Source organism: Notolepis coatsorum (genome assembly GCF_963971535.1).
Source record: "Notolepis coatsorum genome assembly, chromosome: 14".
Taxonomy (NCBI): domain Eukaryota; kingdom Metazoa; phylum Chordata; class Actinopteri; order Aulopiformes; family Paralepididae; genus Notolepis; species Notolepis coatsorum.
In genome coordinates, this window is record NC_140178.1 from 61,821,421 (window position 1) to 61,838,127 (window position 16,707).

At 42.3% G+C, this 16,707-nt stretch overlaps 1 protein-coding gene across 2 annotated transcripts in view; it reads right to left on the minus strand.

Annotated features, from left to right (window-relative positions):
* Positions 1-16,707, minus strand: part of smg1 (SMG1 nonsense mediated mRNA decay associated PI3K related kinase) — a 474,356-nt gene that overhangs the window by 259,092 nt on the left and 198,557 nt on the right. For both annotated transcript variants that reach the window (XM_084329910.1, XM_084329909.1), the window contains exons 23-26: positions 9,208-9,362; positions 4,702-4,847; positions 3,746-4,063; positions 1,526-1,670 (exon numbers count right to left, since the gene is read on the minus strand). In XM_084329910.1, the coding sequence (XP_084186036.1) occupies positions 1,526-1,670; positions 3,746-4,063; positions 4,702-4,847; positions 9,208-9,362 (764 nt within the window). The remainder of the gene's footprint in view (positions 1-1,525; positions 1,671-3,745; positions 4,064-4,701; positions 4,848-9,207; positions 9,363-16,707) is intronic.

Here is a 16,707-nt window from a genome sequence, read left to right on the forward strand (position 1 = left end):
GAAATATCGACTAAAAGTATACTCGTTGTTGGCAGAGAAAGAGTTAAGAGGTTAACAGTTCCATTGAAATATATTAGGGCTGACCTTCGAATAGTTTTTTGGAATTCAAAGCTTCGGGGCCGAGATTCGATTTTAATTCGAAGCTTCGAGATAAAAAAATATATAATAATTTATAAATATTTTTAAATTTTTTTTTGTGTTGTGAGACTTACTTTGTTCTTGTCAGTGCTGTAAAGTTTAAACCTTTTTAAATCTTAAGACAAACAAAACACTTTGCTTACATGAAATATTGTAAGCCGTCATTTGAGGCTTTATAAAAGCAGTACAATGAACACAAATCTGTCAGTGCAGAGTCTGACCTCATCTTAAATAACAAACAGCATTGCTTGTTGTACGGTAGTTAACACATTGCCCGCCGGGGGTTATGCCCATCTAATGCCCCTCTCTGCCAGCGCTGTAAGCCTATGGAGATATTTACCTCTTTGCAGGGCTATAACTTTTTAAATTGTATTGCTATATTGACATTACTATGGCCCATTCAACATTGATTATCTATCGTTCAGGATGTGGGAATGTTATACTTTTTCATTCATACATTGTTGTGTTAATACCTTCTAGAATATAAGTATGTTTTTAATCTTTTCTGCTGTAATTCCAAAAACGCTAGTTATAGGCCCAAACGCATTATATAGATTATAGATTGCCGTTTCCCCGATTTTCGATAGCTACACCATACACGCTATACATTATGCCTCATCATGCGCGGAGGAAAGGGGGGGGGGGGGGTCGTTTATAATTCCCCGATCATCAGTAAATGCTTTATGTAGGTTGGGTGGATATATTGATCAGATGGTTTGCAAACAAGGAAATGGACAATCGGGTTGAAAATAACGTTATATTCCTCTTACCGTGGGCCAATGAGACTAGCGGTGAAAGATCCCAATTATACGACGCCGATCGCCTAGGTCCATTTCCGGTTTGTATGTCGCAATAAACACCGAAATTATATTGATTATTAAGTTTAGAAAGCGATCCATTATGTACATAGTGTCTGTCGGGAGTCCTGTAACGAGATGTGACTGCCGAAAGATTTTCATCGATGCACTGATGGCACATCCTGTTGGCTTGTGTAACTCGCCCGACCATCCACCAGGCGGCGGTATTGAGCCGTCGTTGCAGTCACATCTAAGGTCCAGCTGCAGGACCGGGGGTGGGTATATGAATTATGAATGCCATGGCGAAAAAATTTAATATTGATCTAAAAAACGCTGTACAGCGATCCTGGCGGTCAACGCATGGCGGCCAATAACGCTGGACAGCATTTTTGCCGCTGGATGTGTTAACAAAGAGAGGCAGAGTTGATTTTGCACACGCAACATTTTTTATTATTTTTTATTTTATATATATTCAATTTTTATTTTCATATTCGAATCCCATGCCCATCGAACGAAGCTTCGAAGTATTTAAGACAGCCCTAAAATATATATATATATATTTTTCTTCTGATCCACCCTAAGCTACTTACTCTGAGGTGGGCGTGGCCTTCTGCTCCTGCTGGTGATTGGCGGTCATCATGGCACCCACAGAGCTGCGCAGGAGCTGCACCTCGATGGCCTTCTGGAGTTCTGAAGGGTCTGGGCTCAATACGGCTGGCAGCAACCTCTTCAGATCTGACACACACACATGCAAGATTACACACAGGATATCCAAGACACTATAGCTTGTCCCCAGAAACTCAACTCCATAAACCTCTAAGTCAGGCATTCTCAAAGTGTGGCTTGCTTACAGAACAGCTAGCCTAGCTGTTGGCCAAAACACCTCTCCCAGAGTTTTAAACTAGACTAGTGGTCTAGGCTAGCTTGCAGGCATATAGATTTCTAACGAGCGCAGAGAAGAAATTGGTATCCATCTTCTTGTCTGACTTTGGAGAAGACTGTAAGACTAAGCATTTTCCATAATGTTGGTGTGCCTCTGTGAAAGATTTTCAACCTGAATCCTATTGTTCTGTTATGAGGACATGTTATGTTGGGGTTCGAATCTTAATTAATGGGTTTGAACCTCCGCCTTTTCTTTTTTTTATTATTATTTTTCAATTTCATGTGATATATATCAGAATATCACAGTACTATGTTGTGTTTACAATAATTCTAAAGTCACGCACGAACACAGGCCAACAACAGTCTAGTCGAGATGAGGAGGGGTCACCGTCATACTATGAGGAAATGAATCAATCATGTAAAAACTCGCACTCACCAGTCTTATTTCATAATACAACGTTTCCGAATGGATGTTTGGATTAAACCAAGTGTATGCAGAACTTGCCCAGCGGAACACAAGTTACTTAACGTTACACAGGTATGTTATGCACGTTAATTAAGCTATGCAGAGCGCAGCCCTTTAGCTTGCTAACGTTAAGATAGCAGGAGCCAGGGCGGCTACGTGGCGTAGTGGGCAAGGCGCTCGCCACGAATGACGGAGACGCTGGGCTTGCCTGTTCGAGCACAGCGCTCCACATTGCTTTCAGTTTAGCTGGTCGTTCATACTAATACACATTGGCCGTATTAGGGGGTGGGAAACTGAAGGGTGGGGATCGGGCGTTGTGGACAGCGACTCCTACAGATCGGTTGGTGCGCCTGCGCAGTATAATCAGGAAGTGTCGGGGGCAGTGTGAGCCTCCCACGCGTTACTCCTCGTCACTGAGAGATCGAGCTGCGCAGGTGAAAAGATGCGACTGCTGTTACCTCAAGTACCGGAGGGGACTTGTGCTATGTATGACTTAGTCCACATTGCAGCCGGCTTGTGGGAGGCAAGAAACAGCGTTCGTGACAGGGGAGGGTTGAATTGGATGATACGAAACTGGGATGGGAGAAAATATAGAAAAGTGGGAGAAAAAGTGGATAAAAAAAAAAAAGATAGCAGGAGCCGTCGGCCAAAAAAGATGTTTCAACAAATGTATTCACAAAATGGATTACCATCCAAATGATATTGAAGCCTCCCGCAGGAATATGCGCTACGTTATGCGTAAATGTGCGCTATGTGCCTAAAGTCAAGACTCGACACGTACTGAATCAGAAAAATTATTTAGGAGCACATTTTTTGCATAATTCAAAACGAAGGTTCGAACGTCCGTTCGAAAAACCCTGGCGAAGTTCGAAGCCCAAAAACAGGCTTCAGGGACAGCTCTAACCCCTTGTAAACTGCAGTTGCCATTTCCTCCACAATTTTCAAATGTAGTAGAAGCCCACCTCGAGGAAAGTTTGAACAAATAGTTGAGGAAATAGTGTCTGCAGTTCTCTAGAGGTCTGCTCTCCTCTGGGTGATGTGGCAGAGGTTTCAAGACACAGAACATGTAATCCTCATAATAGAACGGAATGCCCAAATGCTAGGGATGGGCGTTTAATCTGAGTTTCACTTTCAATTACGATTTTGGCTTCCCACGATCATGAAAGATAATTGAGATAAAACGATTAGTGTGCCACATGCCATGTTGCTCTCATTTTGTCTTGTGCTGTAAATGCAGCGCACCCTTCCTTCAGATGGGTGCGCTCTGCCCCTCCCCCTCAAGCCCAAACAGTAGTTTCAGCTCATGTCGAGAGGTAGAAAGGAGCCACGGTGCATTTCTCGAGTTATTTTGAAACGTCTTTGGTAACTTATAGAAGATGACAGAAAAAAAAAGATTTTTGCCATAATCAAACCGCCCTCACTTCATAGGTCCAGACCCATGAGGTTTGCAGCCAAACGTTACCCAGTTTTTCCTTGCTGGTGGTGGCACTCAGCAGGCCGTAGTCATCTCCAGGTAGTAGCTCTAGCTGTGCTTGACACTCTGCAAAGTCTCCGTCCTCAAAGTGGCTGAGCGCCTGGATGTAGTTCAGATCAGTCTTGAGGTGGATGCTGGCCGGGTTGGTGGCGTTCTTCTTGAGGGCGTGGACGCTGGCCTGCCACTCCTGCACTGAGGGCCAATCGCACAGTGCCACGTAGCACTGGCACGCCTTGTTAGCGAGGAAGTTCAGCACCTCTGGGGAACACTCGCTAGCCTTGAGCAGCACCGTCCTCCTGCCTTCGCCTGGGGACAATACAGACTTTAAATACAGTAGCAGCAGCAGTCAGAGAGAGAGAAAGGGCTCTCACTCACCTAGGGCATGTGTATTTGGCTGTTATTGAGTTATGTTGCAACAACATATCTTGATTACACGCTAAGTATCTAAGTTACTAACATTCTGATCCGTGTTTATACTGTAGCTACGTTAAATAAGTATTTACGTTACTGACAAGTCATGTTTTGCTATTGGCTTTGGTGATTTGGAGGGAAAATACAGACATGGCACTTGTGCAAGAGACCCATTCAATATATACGAGAATGCTTTCTATCTATGACTGTGTCCATGTTCATAATATGAGACTTTTAAAATTTGATTTAGACTAGTTAATAATATAAAATAAAAATAAATAAAACGTGTTCAACAAATTCAAGGAAGTTGCATAACATTGTTGAAAAGATCCATATGTTCCCTTTAAATAACAAAAAGAACCAAACGATACAACAGCTGTAATGGATGACATGTTTTGCTTTTCGCCCACATAGAATGTAGAGTTAAATCTTTGTAATGAAATTGTTAGTATATGGTTTAAAATCCACCTGCTGCCTAGTGAGAGCCTTAACAGACCAAAGCAACATTATTAGAGCATCATATTCATACTGACCGTTGCCTGTGTGTTTGGGGCTGTTGCTGGTGCTATTGTTGGAGTTGGAGAGTTTGAGCACCGAGCGGTCGAAGACTTTGATGGAGCAGTCCATCCCCGTCACGGCACAAAGCTGCTCCTGATACTCCAAAGCTGCCTTCTCAAACCTAGACACAACACACACACTTATCAGTGTTTCGCCTACTATAGGCATTAGTAGGAGCAGTGCCCACCTGATGCCCACTAATCAGTCATCTGGCCTCATGGTGGCTCTACTCTCATAAAAATAGAAACATTAACTACTCCTCAACAGCTCGACTCAGGGACACCGTCACAAAAGGTGGATTGAGAATTGGGGCTGGGACGCCCGCTGTTGGCTAACGACAGCACATGTCTAGTTTCTCCTTTAAATTAGCCTTTACAGCAGGGGTCCCCAAACTTTTTCCTGTGAGGGCCACATAACTTTTCCCTTCTCTGGTCGGGGCCAGTTTGTAACAGAAAAAGTGTGACGATCGCAGGGGTACCTAAACGTAAACATTTATTGTTTTCCAGAAAGCCACACACTGTGCGCCAAAGACGAGTTTACTCGTTATTGCCCGCCAATCGTTGAGCGCCAACAACGAGTTAACTAGTTTTTATGATCGTTATTTCCTTTATTCGCTATTGGCATTCATAATTCATCCATCGCTTTCGAGACGAAAGAATCAATATGCTTTCGGTGTTTATTGCGTCATACAAACGGAAAATGGATCTAGCAGATCGACATCAAATTGGAACGTTTTTTCTCCAGACGCATCGGCCACAGGTAAGAGGAATATAACGTTAATTCCAGCTCGATTGTCCATTTATTTCATCTATCCGATCAACGTATGGTGTCGTACTAAAGACAGCCGTTAGTGACAATCAAGGAATCATAAACGACCCCCCCCCCCCCTTTCCTTCACGCATGATGGAGCATAATGTATAGCGATCATATGCATTTGAATTTTTTTATATAGCGTGTATAGGAACGAAACGCCAATCGATTATGTATAATACGCGTCAGGGCGTTCTAGTAATTACTGCTCTATACAATACAGTCTAAAAACACTTATATTCACGACGGTACTAACACAACAAAGTATGAATGGAAAAATATAACGTTCCCACATCCGGAACGATAGATACCCGATGTTGAATGGGCCATAGTAATGTCGATATAGCTATAATATTAAAAAAGTTATAGCCCTACATAGAAGGTGAGCCACTCCATAGGGTTACAGCACTGGCAGAGAGTGGTATAAGATGGGCATACTGCGTGGCGCAGAATGAGTTAATGAAATAACACTATTTATTAAATAAATATACAGTACCTACAGACCACCTAGCTCTAGCTCTGTACTATTTAAAAGCACAGTGCAGGACACACTCAACGGTTATCGCACCTCAGAGATGGCACATGGACATGTATGACAGGACAAAGGCCATGTGTAATGGCTTTGGGATTGCGGAACATACTACCAGCGAAAGGAGGAAGTAGAAAAGGATGGACGAGTATGTAGTTGAGTCATCTTGTGGCACAAGCTCAGAACTCAGCTCAGGAGATCAGCTGAGACTGTTCTATCCAGTCCTCGACAGAATGCTGCAAGAGCAGGTTCTCATGAGTTGGAGAACAACTTATGAGAGGCATACACAGGGCCGCCTCAGGGGGTGTGCGAGCAGTGCGGTCGCACAGGGCCTCGCAATTTATTATTTTTTATTATAAATTTTTTTTGCGAGGCCTTCCCCTTCCTGCGAGGCCCTTTTTCATCACAGACCTAAAATCTAGTTTTGCTTACATGCTTATATATTTCACATTATACGTTTGTAAAATAGTGTTCCGGTTTCTGCGGCTCTGCTGCTCTGCAGATAGACACGTTTGTAGAATAGTGTTCCGGTTTCTGCGGCTCTGCTGCTCTGCAGATAGACACGTTTGTACCGTACAGGATCTATTCAGCGCTATCCAGAGGAGCGAGGGGATGTTTTTTGAAAAGCAGCATGGAGCAGAAGAAATAACACGTGTGCCATAAGCTTGTTATCAATACCAAGTATGATGGTTATGCCAACTTTGCCAAGACGAAGAGGATGTTCGGCAGATGGACTGAAGATGAAAGTTGTTGCATGTTAGAACCTTCAGTCAGGCTATAGCTATGTCGGCTAGTACTAGTAGCAATTAGCTAAAGGCAGGGACGCGTAACTAGCGTTAGCTAATGCTAGCTAGCGTTAGCTAACGCTAGTTACGCGTCCCTGCCTTTAGCTAATTGCTAAGTTATCGAGTGCTAACGTGTGGCAGATAAACTAGGACTCCCAAGGGACTGGTACTTTTCATCTCCACGGAAAATGCGCCGATGTCGTCTCCTTCCAACTTTGCCATTGATACTGCGTTATGGTGAGTTTTCATGCATCTCTCTCTCTCTCTCTCTCTCTCTCTCTCTCAAACACAGTGCTTCCCAATCCTCTCCTCGAAGCACCCCAGCCGTTCCATGTATTTGTTAAATTCCACCACCAGCACACCTGATTCAACTTAACAAGCCCTTTATTAGTTGAATCAGGTGTGCTGGTGGTGGAATTTAACAAATACATGGAATGGCTGGGGTGTCTCGAGGAGAGGTTTGGGAACCACTGCTCTAACACACACACATACATGCTCTCTCTCTAACACACAGACATGCTCTCTCTCTCTCTCTTTCTAACACACACACACACAGACATGCTCTATATCTCTCTCTAACACACAAAATGACATGCTTTCTCTCTCCATCTTTCCCTCTCTTTCTAACACACACATATACATGCTCTCTCTCCATCTCTCTCTTTCTAACACACAGACATGCTCTATCTATCTCTCTCTTCAATTCAAATGGGCTTTATTTCACATTCTTGTATTTCTCCCAGTAGGTATGGGAGTTTTGAGTTATTGTCCATGTTTTCAAAGTATCTTTGGGTGTTTGCAATTTGTGGGAAGTATAATGTCTTGGTATAGTGGGCAGGTTGTTAAGAAGTGGAGCTCGGTTTCCACCTCATCTTGTGTGCAGTGGGTGCATAGTCCGTCTTCGCTTGGGAGCCAGGTCTGCCTATGGCGGCCTTTCTCGATGGCTAGGCTGTGCTCGCTGAGTCTGTACCTAGTCAAGGATCTTCTTAGTATTGGGTCAGTCACAGTGCTCAGGTATTCTGCCACTGTGTACTCTCTGTTTAGGGCCAAATAGCATTTCAATTTGCTCTGGTTTTGGGTTGTTTCTTTCCAATGTGTTTCCAATAACACTGTATATTGACTGTAGAACGGGAGCTCTCTCTCGCTCTCTCTCTTGCTATATGTTGACTGTATCATGCCCAGCCTCGGGCAGCGCTATTATTTAAGAATATGTTGACTGTATGGAGAGGGGGGGGGGGGGGGAAATATATATATATATATATAATATTAAATTTTTTAACCTTTTAGGGGGGGGCCTCGCGTTTTAAATCTCGCACAGGGCCTCGCATTTCTCCCAGGCGGCCCTGGGCATACAGGCATGTTATCCAGCCTCAGACCAGTTTCTCTCAGTGGAATTGCTGCAACCCCTCGCCACACATTACAATATCCAACTACTGCCAGAGGAGATCACAGTTGCAAAGTGTTTCCTGGTCAGGACAGGCAGAGATGCAGTCCTTACTATCAAAGTGTATTTTCCCTCCTGGATGATAATAATAATAATAATGCATTTTATTTATAAGGCGCCTTTCAGGACACAAAAAAAAGTCCACAAATCCGTGAATGAAAAAATTATAGGGGGGTGCTCCAGTAGCACACCATGTTACCGCGCTGCGTCGCGGGACTCCATGCTGCGTCACGGATCTGGTTGACTCCGAGTTCGATTCCCGGACTCGCCGTCATTTGCCGAATGTCTCCCCCTGCTCTCTCTCCCGTTTCACCCTACAACTGTCGGTCATGCTTGACCAGAAAAGCGATAAACGCTAAAAAATAAAGTTAAAAAAAAATAAATAAAAAGAAATTATAGGATCAAATAAAAAACTACTACTTACTAAAAATGGATGTTTAAAAGTACTAAAAACCAACATAAAATATCAAACACTAACAAACAGTCAGCACAGACAATGGGGATGCTGCCAAAAAAAAGAAAAAAAGCTCCGGGGCTCTAGGGGGCCGGGCCAAATGTGGAGGCGGGTCGGATCCGGCCCGTGGGCTGTAGTTTGGGGACCACTGCTTTACAGTATATCTTACAATTACAAGCAGCATTAAAAAATATCTTACAAGCAGCTAAAATATATATAAAAAATATGATATGAGCGTGCTGATAATACAATAAAGGATCATTTCGGCCGCACCGATAAAGGATCACTTCAACCATGATGATAATACGATAAAGGTTCATTTTGACCGCTCTGATAAGATTATAAAGGATCATTTCAACTGTGCTGATAAGATGATAAAAGGATAATTTCCTAAAGGATAATTTTGACCTTGCTAATAAGACGATAAAGGAGAATTCTCTCTCTCTGTCCTGTACGTACCGTCCTTCTGCCTGCAGGGCTACAGAACTCAGCCAGGCCAGGCTCTTCCCGCCATTGGACAGGCTCCAGGCTGCCAGGCCCTGGATGGCCTCGGGGCAGCGCAGCTCACACAGAGCCTCCACCAGCATCATCAGAGGAACCTCCACCTCCGGGCCCTACACACACACACACACAGAGACAGACAGAGACAGGGACAGAGACAGAGACAGAAGGTGATGGACGTCAGGTGGCAACAGAGCTCATGGATAATAGGGGTGGGACGATACATCGATCCAGATCGATCTAATTATCAACGATCCAATAGGATCGATGCAACGTAAAAAGATCGGTTCATATCGATACTCTTATTTTTAAAGTCCCGTGGAGAGTCTCATAATTATACGCCCAACAACAGCAGTAGCATGTGGAACTCCCATGTGTGTAGACATTACAGCAGAGTCCGCCTATTTTGGTCACGAAATAAGTCCCTGCTTTATTTTTTTTAGCAACAGATCAAATGCATCTAACATGCTTTGCATCCTTGCCATTCCTTTATGCCCACGTCGTGTTAATTAAAGACCTAACCTAACGTTAGCTGCTTATGCGAACTAAGCTAACCCTGATCAGAGGCATAGAAAGAACAGCAAAGGTCCATTAGTGGGGACTGGGGAAGGGCATTCTCTTCTGTGTGTGTGTGCGCGTTCGCATCCCATCTCTGGTCTTTGGAAAGACCAGATGAAGTCAAGAGTATATTATATTGATAGTATTTACTGAGGATGGACAGATAATGCTGATATTTAAACATAAAAAATTAAATACATAATAAATGTATACATGATCATCATACAACATAAAACAATTGTTGTAGGAACGGTTTGGGAGAGGGAGGTAGGGAGGGGTTTTAGGTTGTGTGTTGCGAGTTCCAAACTTAAAGTTTAAAGCTCAATATATAAAACGTGGCACTTTACACAGGTCTATTTGTATTAAAAACAATAGATTGTTTTTCATTTAAATGTCTGGAACTTCTGGAAGAGCTCAAAAATAAAAATGTCAAATGATATTTTCATTGCCTTTTTTGAGTTAATCTAAATGTTACTGATTGTGTTAAATGGGCATAGGATATCGTCTCATATCGATCGGAGGCACCTGAATCAAAGTATCGTATCGTGGCACTTTGTGATGTCAGCAAATATTGTATCGTCGCCCAAAGAATCAATATCGTATCATGATTAAACTGGTGATTCCCACCCCTAATGGATAAGTGTCACAGACTAAAGATATAATTAGTTGACAGGTTATAGGGTTTTCCTTGATTCAATGGTGAATTGACAAGTCTCTAAAAAAGCCTGTCTCTCTGTGCTCCAACAAATGAATGAAAAAGAGGAAAATGAACTCTTTAGATCTAATGAACAAAACATATCAATTTGATATTGAATCATTTCATTTTAACCAAATCAAATCTTATAATCCCAAGATCCATCTTCTGATCCATGCCATGTTTTCAGTGGACATGTGAAGATTTTTCACTAAACCTTATTTCTAGCGCATCTCCCATCCTGCAGAAACTTACTACATAAACTGATCAAATTACATATGTTGACAAAAATCACAGGTCCCCTTGAAACCAGCACCACCAAGCCCAGTTGAATTGATATTTAAATCAAAACCCAGTAGGACAGGACTCCAGGACATCAGCTTCAAAAGGAATGATCCCACAGGAGGCACTGGAACACAGGTCGTAGTGCTTTAGTTATTGGTTGCAATTGTGAGCAATTAAGGAAACGCAGATATCCACTTGGTCAATCATATGGTTCACTGCAGCTCAAGTCAATGAGGGGAATGGTCAGGGGGTGCCTGTGAATTCTGCATTTGAAGGCCTGAAGACCATTGGGTCTCATTCTCCAAGGACTTACGACAAAAAGGGCTTTCTCTTAGGGCCATTTGAGACCTTTTCAGCAGATTTTGGGATTCAACAACCGTCCCAATAAAACATATATAATTAATATTATATTATAATATATTGTCTATATTCATGTCTTGCCCGAAAGGGTCTCAAATGGTCCTAAGAGAAAGCCCCTTTTGTCGTAAGTCCATTGGAGAATGAGACCCATTGTCTGCATTGGAACCAATAACATGCTCTGGAAGGCTATTCCATATATGGACACCAGTGTGTAGAAAAGCTTCTGTCCAAGGAGCGTTTTATGGAGCCTGGGAGGTTGAGAGCATGGTCTGGTTTATGTTTACTTTATATTAGGATCCCCATTAGCTGATGAATGACCACTAGTCTTCCTGGGGTCATCACAAGAAAACACCACTACAGAATACAAATACAGAATGTAATTAATAATACAATTAAAATAAGAAAATAAATTCTCAACATTGAAGATACAATGAATGATTGAAGGCTTAACACATTCCCAACAAAACTCATATGTCAAAGGGTAACTCCATTGATAAAAATTATTTAAAGGTCCCGTGCATTAGAAATGCCTTTTTCCAGTGTTTAGCATTATTTCCTAGCAATTGGGGATTATATCAATGTGGTCTGTGTCGTTAATTATCATATTGACTCATCAGTCTAGTCTCGAGTTCACAAGATCTTCCCTCACTCATCTAAGGTGTTCTGATCAGGGATGTGATTGCACCAAAAAAACCTGAACATTTTCGAAACTATTCTTTTTTCTTTGAAATAAACAAACACATTTTATTTGTATGAAATAAACAGAACTGAACTGTTCGCAGGGAAGAGGAAAGTGGGAGAAGGGTTGGAGAGGGACAAAGAAAATGAATAAAATATCTCTCTCTCTAACCTCCAGGTATCTCTCTCTAACCTCCAGGTATATCTCTCTCACCTCCAGGTATCTCTCTAACCTCCAGATATCCCCTTCTCTCTCTAACCTCCAGGTATCTCTCTCTTAACCTCCAGGTATCTCTCTCACCTCCAGGTCTCTCTCTCTCTCTCTAACCTCCAGGTATCTCTCTCTCTCGCTATCCTCCAGGTATCTCTCTCTCTAATCTCCAGGTATATATATCTCTCTCTCTAACCTCCAGGTATCTCTCTCATTGTCTGCTGGTGTTATTTCAATTCTCATATTTTGTTGGTGGATCTTGTATGCTTTCAGGTGTTTAACATGCATTTGGAGTGCCTTCTTCCCACTTGAGCCATAGTTTATGGTGTTATTGCACAGGGTGCAAGTAACCTTGCCTGGTTGGTAAGTTTTACTAAAACATTCCAGTGTTAATGTGTTTCCGGCTTCTACCTCGACTGTCTCTTGTAGCCAGCTCCATTTGAAGTAATTATTCACCCCCCCATCAATGGTCTTGACTTCAGGGCTATTAAATGGTACTTTGACCATGGTTCATTAGTTATGCTATTAGTATTAAATTAAATTCCAATGATTACTATTAAACACTTTAAACATGTTTCTCAATTCACTTGATTTAAAATACTAATTTTGAGATAAAATAGCTGTTATTCTAAGCTTTAAGATTAACCCTTTCTCTGCCACGCTTATGTATATCCTTATACCATCCTCTGCCAGCTCTATTTGTCTATGGATAAGTTCCCCTTCTTTGCAGGGCTATATCTTTTTAAATTGTATTGCTAAATTGACATTACTATGGCCCATTCAACACCAAGTATCTATTGTTCAGGGTGTAGCAACGTTCTACTTTTTCATTCACATATTCATACTAAAATACGGTCTAAAGTATAAATATGTTTTTATCGTTTTCTGCAGCATTCTGCAGAACGTGATTTATAGCCCTAAATGCATTATATTGATGATCAAATACAGTTTGATAGCGATCAGCGCCGGATAAAAAAATTCAAATGGACGTGCTTCTAGAAGTTACTACTTATCATCTGATGTTGACCGGATGGGGGGGGGGTCGTTTATAATTCCGTGGCCAACGTTAGATGATTCATGTAGTGTGGGTGATATGATCATTAGAGCAGTTTGTATCGAACACGGTAAAAATAAACGCTGAAACTTACCCCAGTCTCCTCGGGCCGTTGGGCGATGAGCGTGGAGCAAAAAGATTCCTATTATGGGATGTTGAAATATGCGATCCATCTCCAGGTTGTATAATAGTATATACGAACAAATCATGTTGTTTATCGAGTTATTGGTAACGGATCGCTATCCATTGTGTCGAGCTCGAGTCCCGGGACCTATAGCGAGTGGTCGGACCGAATTTGGATGAGCACCAGTTTCCGTTTCCGGTTTGGGCGATCTGCCACCAGATGGCGCTGTTGAACCGTTGGAGAGTTGAGAGGGAGAAATATGATTGCGATCACAGATTTTTGAAATATTGATCTCAATGACGTGTTACGGCGTCATTGGCAGATTAATCATGGCGGGGAATGACGTGTTAAGGCGTCCTTGGCGATTAAAGGGTTAAGGGTCAGTATAAAGAATAAATACAAGGTGATAAGATGCTGAAAGCTATGAGTGACAATTATTAATCATAGCTAAATGGTTATTTTTTTACACTGTTAATTAAATAACGTTACATTTGGTCCAATATTTGTGAAGGATCCTGTCAAACCCTGAACCATTAAAAAAAGGACAAAATCCAGCGAATCCGCATCGCTAATTATAATATAACGTAACGTTACACGTTAAAAAGTATTGGATGGTACACTGTAGTCAAGTAGACTGGCTAGCAGTGTATTCTCAAAACCGCTAGGTGGCAATGTGTATCAAGCTAACGTGACCCAGCTAGATGCAACTATCCCTCTCGATATCATCATAGCTCATTCACGTCCCAGACAAACATGTTTTTCATGCCCATGTTGTTGTTGGTTTTGTTGTAACGTTAGCTAGCTAGCTATTCGAGATGTTAGTTAGCCTAACTTACCTCAGGTTACACAGGACAATTTTTTGAAAGTACTAGTAGTACACAGACAGTGTCGTTATGAAGACAGCAGACACTACAGTGATGGAAAGCGAGCGGCACAAGCACGCACACACACGCTGGTTGTCGCGTAAATAACATTCTGATTAACAAACAAAGACATTAGTTGTGGCATTCACGTTACCTAGATTGATCAATAGTAATATATGCCATAGCTGCATTTATGTGTAAAATGTAAACGCATTCATATGTACATTTGTCATACATGGAAAGCAAGCGGTGCGTGCGCACACACACACACACACAGTGGTTGTTGCGTAAATAACGTTCCGATTTAAAAACCGCATTCGTCACGTTACCTAGATTTATCAATAGCAATATATATGTTTCTTTAGACTAGAATAAGTCAAATGAACTTACTGTCTCGGAAAAGTTGCCGGAGGTTGTTGAGTCAAGTTTACTCTTGTGTAGAGCTAGAGAGCAATGGCCGCCTTTCAGAAACAAAAAAAGCAAATAACTGCTTCCCATTGGTGCTGAGCACAGCAGAGGCGGGGAAAAAGCAAATAGCCGCTGCTCATTGGTGCTACTCATTGGTGCTGAGCACAGCAGAAGCGGGTGAAAGCAATGTAAGCTTCGGAACAGCCTCGCCTTCTGGTTGGTTGCATTTGGCTGCTTTCTAAAAAGCCGGTTCCGCAGCTCAATATTTACCATGACCCCCCCCCCCCAAAATGTTTTTATTGCTTTTCTGCATGATTCACGTGAGTCACTATTTTAGGTCAGAAAAAACGGAATTCCGTTTTAAACCGGAGAAATCACATCTCCGTCTGACTTGACGGTATTGCTGACGTGAATATAGCACTGATTTGCAGTAATGCCCCCTCTATGGTTGTAGCGCATAGTGTAACCCGGCACTTCCCCAAACGGGTTTTGACTGCGAGGCACAGAACGAGCGAGCGAGAGAGGGAGAGAGAGATAGAGAAAGGTAGGGGGAGAGAGGGGTTGTAGCGCATAGTGTAACCCGACACTTTCTCAAACGGGTTTTGACCTCGAGGCACAGAATGAGCGAGCGAGAGAGATAGAGAGAGAGAGACAGTGAAAGTACAGATTCATACCTTCAAAATAAGCCATCACTTGAACATTTTGGTGGGAAACTTTTCAAGCTACTTCCTATGAATCATGGTGATTATCACAAAACCTAATCAGAGAAAATAGCCTTGACATTTTTACACTTTGTGTTAAAAAACTACAACCCTACCCAGAATGCATTGTATTCCATGGCCCCCTCTCTCTCTTGGGGCAATTAACACCTTGCTGCGTTCTAGTAAGGCTCTTTTGTTATGTCAATGACTCTGTCTTGTGGCACTGTAAACACAACACCCATGAAGGAAAAGGCATGATAGTTTATTTAATGTAGTGTGGTAGTGAAAGGTTAACCCTCTGTAGTGTGGTAGTGAAAAGTTAACCTTCTGTGTGTGTGGTAGTGAAAGGTTAACCTTCTGTGTGTGTGGTAGTGAAAGTTTAACCTTCTGTAGTGTGGTAGTGAAAGGTTAACCTTCTGTAGTGTGGTAGTGAAAGTGTTAACCTTCTGTAGTGTGGTAGTGAAAGGGTTAACCTTCTGTAATAATAATAATAATAATAATAATGGCTTGGATTTATATAGCGCTCTTCATGACACCCAAAGCGCTTCACAGAGTCCATTATTCATTCATACACAGTCATACCGGTGGTGGTAAGCTACAATTGCAGCCAGAGCTGCCCTGAGGTGTGTGTGTGGTAGTGAAAGTGTTAACCTTCTGTAGTGTGGTAGTCAGTGATGCCACTAACGCGTTACTAAGTAACACGTTATTGTAATCTGATTACTTTTCCCCGAAAATAGTAATCTAACGCGTTAATCATTACAAGCCAGTAATCTGATTGCAGTTACTTGTCCAAGTGGCCGTGCGTTACTATTTCGTTACTATCTCATCATAATGCAGGCGGAATGCAGTATTTTCTTTCGTTTTCGACAGTCAAATATACGTTTGGAAAGCTTTTCCTTGTATTGGGGAGTGACGTCACAGCACGCAACCTCGCGTGTTGATCCATGCTGGTGGGCGCAGCTGTTATTGTTATTATCAGGCTGACCTGCGAGCTAGCAGGGAGACACTCGCGCTCGTAACGCTTTCTGGCACTGGAAGTTCACTAGTCTACTTAACGTTTGTGTAAACTAAGCCGGGTGAAAAAAACATTCACTTAGCGGAGGAAACAAAATACTGTCTACCGCATATGGAATATACAGCACAGCACGACCATCGACTTCTACAGGACTCGGAGTCGGAGCTGCACCAGCCAAACAGTATGTTCTACCTTTGAGTTAAACATCTTTTGCAGTGCACTATTCATGAACATGGAACACCATACTGCAGTATGTAGGTTGTCAGTAGCACACTGACAACACTGCAGTATATATATTCCCTCCCCGCCGTATGTATATTTCCCTCCCACCCACCCACCCCCTCCTAATGTACAGTCCCCTCCCCATCATATGTATATACTCTGTCAGGATCTAGGGGTAACAGTACTGTATATTTGAATACCGCTTATGTCACAAATGTATCAGTACTAAATACCTATATGTCCCTATGCCATAAATGTCATGTATGTTGTGTATGTCATAAATGT